Genomic DNA, 4,308 nt, shown 5'->3' with positions numbered 1-4,308 from the left:
ACCAAGGAGAAAAATACACAAGATGAGTCACAAAATATGCATAGGTAATATTTCTACAAATACATGGATGATTTTTTTGGCACAGGGCATAAAACTGATTCATATTTGAGTTACATTCACATCATCCAAAAATGTAATGAGTTGAAAATTGTCACTATAACAACATACACAGGTAAAAACAAAATCACACCTAAATAATGCTGTGGAAAGTCCCATAAAAAATGAAGCACATTAGTATGGAATTGCAAAACCAGAATAAGACAAAATATAACCCCAAAAATTCTATATAAAAAATGATGAATTAAAGGAAACCTACAATAATTTTACTTTAAAGTTTATTTACTTTGTCAGATAGAGAGCACAAACAGGTGAGGGAGAGAGAGAGAGAATCCCAAGCAGCGTTGCACTGTCAGCACAGACCCTGAAGCAGGGCTCCAACTCCAGAAGAGTGAGATCATAACCTGAGTCAAAATAGACAGTTAGACTCTTAACCGACTGAGCCACCCAGGTGCTCTTCTGTGTGTGTGTGTGTGTGTGTGTGTGTGTGTGTGTAATGTATATAATTTTAATTTTTTTAAATGTTTATTTTTGAGACAGACAGTGACAGAGCACAAGTGGGGACAGTTACAGAGAGGGAGACACACACAGAATTGGGGGCAGCCTCCAGGCTCTGAGCTGTCAGAGAGCTTGAGTCACAAAGCACAGAGCCCTCCAACTCAGGAACCCTGATATCATGACCTGAGCTGAAGTCGATGCTTAACCAACTGAGCCACCCAAGCACCCTGTAGCTGTAATTGTAAACTGTGACAGTGTGCCCATGAAAAAAGGAACATTTTGAATTATTGGCATGTCTTCATGGGCATAAAATTATAAAGAATATTCATAAAATCAACCATGGGAAGCTCTAATGAAAACTTTTATGGATGACTAAATGTATTTTTTTTTTAATTTTTTTTTCAACGTTTATTTATTTTTGGGACAGAGAGAGACAGAGCATGAACGGGGGAGGGGCAGAGAGAGAGGGAGACACAGAATCGGAAACAGGCTCCAGGCTCCGAGCCATCAGCCCAGAGCCCGACGCGGGGCTCGAACTCACGGACCGCGAGATCGTGACCTGGCTGAAGTCAGACGCCCAACCGACTGCGCCACCCAGGCGCCCCTTTTTTTTTTTTTTAATGTTTTTTTTTTCAACGTTTATTTATTTTTGGGACAGAGAGAGACAGAGCATGAATGGGGGAGGGGCAGAGAGAGAGGGAGACACAGAATCGGAAACATAAATGTATTGTTAATAGATCCCTCCTATTACACAGAATTTAAGGGTATAACCCATTCTTTAATATTAAGGAAACAAAAACTTTTCATTTCTTTCTTTCTTTTTTTTTAGTTTTTTTTTTAAGTTTATTTTGAGAGAGAGAGAGAGAGAGAGAGTGGAGGAGGGTAAGAGAGAGAGAGGGAGAGAATTCCAAGCTAGCTCAGTGCTCTCAGTGCAGAGTAGGATGCGGGGCTGGAACTCACAAACCACAAGGTGATGACGTGAGCTGAAGTGAAGACTTTGATACTCAACCCTCTGAGCCACTGAGATGCCCCAAAACCTTTAATTTCTAAATAAACAAACACCACCAAAGTTGTAAAATAGGCCAACAATCACTTTATAGAAAGAATCCTTGGGTTAAATTCAGATACATCTTGAAAAATAGAAAACCTAATGATTTATTTTTCCAAAAGTCGAAGTTGTCCAATTTTAGTCTTGTGTACAAGAAATTTTAACTGTATTCATCTGATAGTAGAAAGTGGAATGATTTTACTTTCATTTGTTACCTTCCAGCTGTATCTTCACACGATACCCAGAGCCTCTTTCCAAAGATGTGCATAGGAACTATTTTCGAAAGAGTGTCAGTGGATAAATATAAACATAGTGCCCTTGAGAATGGACACTTAGTGATAGAGTGGAACAGTGTTGGGGAGAGACAAGGGCATCAAAGATCTCATGAAACACATATGCAAATAGAGACAACTGCCCATTATAAGAATCTCACTGCCCAAAACAGTGAAGGATATAAAACATTTTGGAAACCCCCCCTCTCTAACACTGTTACTTCTGCAGGGCAGTGTGTTTCTATAATCAAAGGCTCAAATCAAGTGGTCAAACAGACATATTTGCAGGACAAAAATTTGGAGAATCTGGAAAGTGACCTAGCCCATGCTGAAAATACTTCTTTGCACCATTTTGACAATAGGATTGCATTACCCTTTCAGTCAAATATTTCTGAAAGTCAGAGATTGAAAAAGGAAGAAAAAAATGGTAAGTGGTATCCATTTGAGGGGTCCTTCCCTGAGCAGTCGACCTTACAACAAAACCACAGCATTTTCAATGAAAACAGAATTGCTCATTGCAGTGAATCTGAGAAAATACTGAACCAGGATTCAAATGTTAATAAATATCTACAGACTCCTTTGCCAGGGAACCATTGTGACTGTACAACATGTAGGGAAGTCTTTTATCAAAGCTCAAACCTTATTAGACAGAAGAGAATACATTTGGGAGAGAATCCTTCTGAATATACCGAGTGTGGGAAAATTCTTAACCAGTCCTCCAATGTTGGTGATCATCAGAGGAGTCCTGTGGGAAAAAACCCCTACACATGCAATGAACTTGGGAACGTGTTTAGTCAGTCATCAAGACTTAATATCAATAAGACAATCCATATTGGGAAGAAAGTTTACATTTGTAAGGAATGTGGCAAAGCCTTCAACTGGCACTCAACACTAATTCAACATCAGCAAAAGCATACTGGAGAGAGACCTTACAAATGTGAAGAATGTGGTAAAACTTATAAGTACAGCTCATCACTAAATAAACATAGGATAATCCATACTGGAGAGAAAATTTACAAATGTCAAGAATGTGGCAAGGTCTTTAACTGGCAGTCAGGCCTTATTGGACATCGGAAACTTCATGCTGAGGAGAAACCTTACCAATGTAAAGAATGTGGCAAGGCCTTTAAAAGGTACTCAAGCCTTACTGTACATCACAGAATTCACACTGGAGAGAAACCTTACCAGTGTAAAGAATGTGGCAAGGTCTTTACCCACCAGACAAGCATTATCAGACATCACAGAATCCATACTGGAGAGAAACCTTACCATTGTAAAGAATGTGGCAAGGCCTTTATCCAGAAATCAACACTTTTTGTACATCAGAGAATTCATACAGGAGAGAAACCTTACCAATGTGAAAAGTGTGGCAAGGCCTTTACCCAGACCTCAAACCTTATGGCACACCACAGAATTCACACTGAAGAGAAACATTACCCATGTAAAGAATGTGGCAAGGCCTTTATTTGAGGTTAAGCTTCATTATACATCAAAGAATTCATACTGGAAAAGAAACTTAAAATGTATAGAATGTGGTAAAATTTTTAGGACTGCTCAACTCTTAGCATCACAGAGTTTAGACTCAGGAGAAACATACAAAGGGAAAGAATGTGTCAAGCGTGTAGCTGGAACTCACAACTTGATCAATATCATTATTTTCTTACAGAATAGAAACCATAAAATATAGAGAAAGTTGCAGTCCCTTTCACTGGAATTCGTTCCTTAGTATTTCAATGTGCATACTAGATGTAAACCCTACAAACATAATGAGGGAAGGTCTTCATATTAAATGTACACATTAGGATACACCAGAGAGTACATAAAAGTAACTTGAAAGCTATAAATATTTATAAAAGTATTTAATTGAACATCAAATGTCAATATCCCAGAATTTACAGAGAAAGCAGTTGTTACTATTAATATATTACATCAAAATATTCATTATAAGGAATACAAAGTTAAACATGTTCAAAATGTATGTGCTGTTATGCTCCAAAAGGTTATTTGGATGAATTGTTGCATAAATATGGCTAATTTCATTCTGAGTTTTTTGGGGGCACCTGGGTGGCTCAGTCAGTCGGTTAAGTATCCGAATTTGGCTCAGGTCATGATCTCCCAGTTTGTGAGTTCAATCCCCTCATTAGGTTCTGTGCTGGCAGCTTATAACCTGGAGCCTGCTTCAGATTGTCTCCTTCTCTCCCTGCCCCTCCCCACTAGCGCTCAAAAATAAACATTGTAAAAAAAATAAAAAATGAGTTTTCCCCCCTCAAATCTATCCTGACATTTATGACTACCAAGTATCAATGCATTTCTACTCTCAGTTTCCTTCTGAAATTCATTCATTCCTTGGAAACTTACGTGGCTCATTGTTGCAGCAAAGGTATGACATGTTCTTTTTTTTTTTTTTTAATTTTTTTTAACGTTTATTTTTGA

General features: G+C 38.2%; 1 protein-coding gene across 1 annotated transcript; it reads left to right on the top strand.

Moving 5' to 3' along the window:
• Positions 1–1,732: 1,732 nt before the first annotated feature.
• LOC122493763 (zinc finger protein 660-like) lies at positions 1,733–3,570 on the top strand. Its single transcript, XM_043598354.1, has one exon. The coding sequence runs from the start codon at positions 1,864–1,866 to the stop codon at positions 3,343–3,345; it is 1,482 nt and encodes a 493-aa protein (XP_043454289.1). The 5' UTR covers positions 1,733–1,863; the 3' UTR covers positions 3,346–3,570.
• Positions 3,571–4,308: the final 738 nt, after the last annotated feature.

This window comes from Prionailurus bengalensis, chromosome E2, assembly GCF_016509475.1.
Source record: "Prionailurus bengalensis isolate Pbe53 chromosome E2, Fcat_Pben_1.1_paternal_pri, whole genome shotgun sequence".
Classification (NCBI taxonomy): Eukaryota; Metazoa; Chordata; class Mammalia; order Carnivora; family Felidae; genus Prionailurus; species Prionailurus bengalensis.
Note: the sequence above shows the minus strand (reverse complement) of the source record. Positions and strands in the feature narration are given on the sequence as shown.

What these genes read in the sequence shown, in the direction of transcription:
- LOC122493763 (XM_043598354.1), top strand. Translation starts at nt 1,864, where the DNA reads ATGTGCATAGGAACTATTTTCGAAAGAGTGTCAGTGGATAAATATAAA.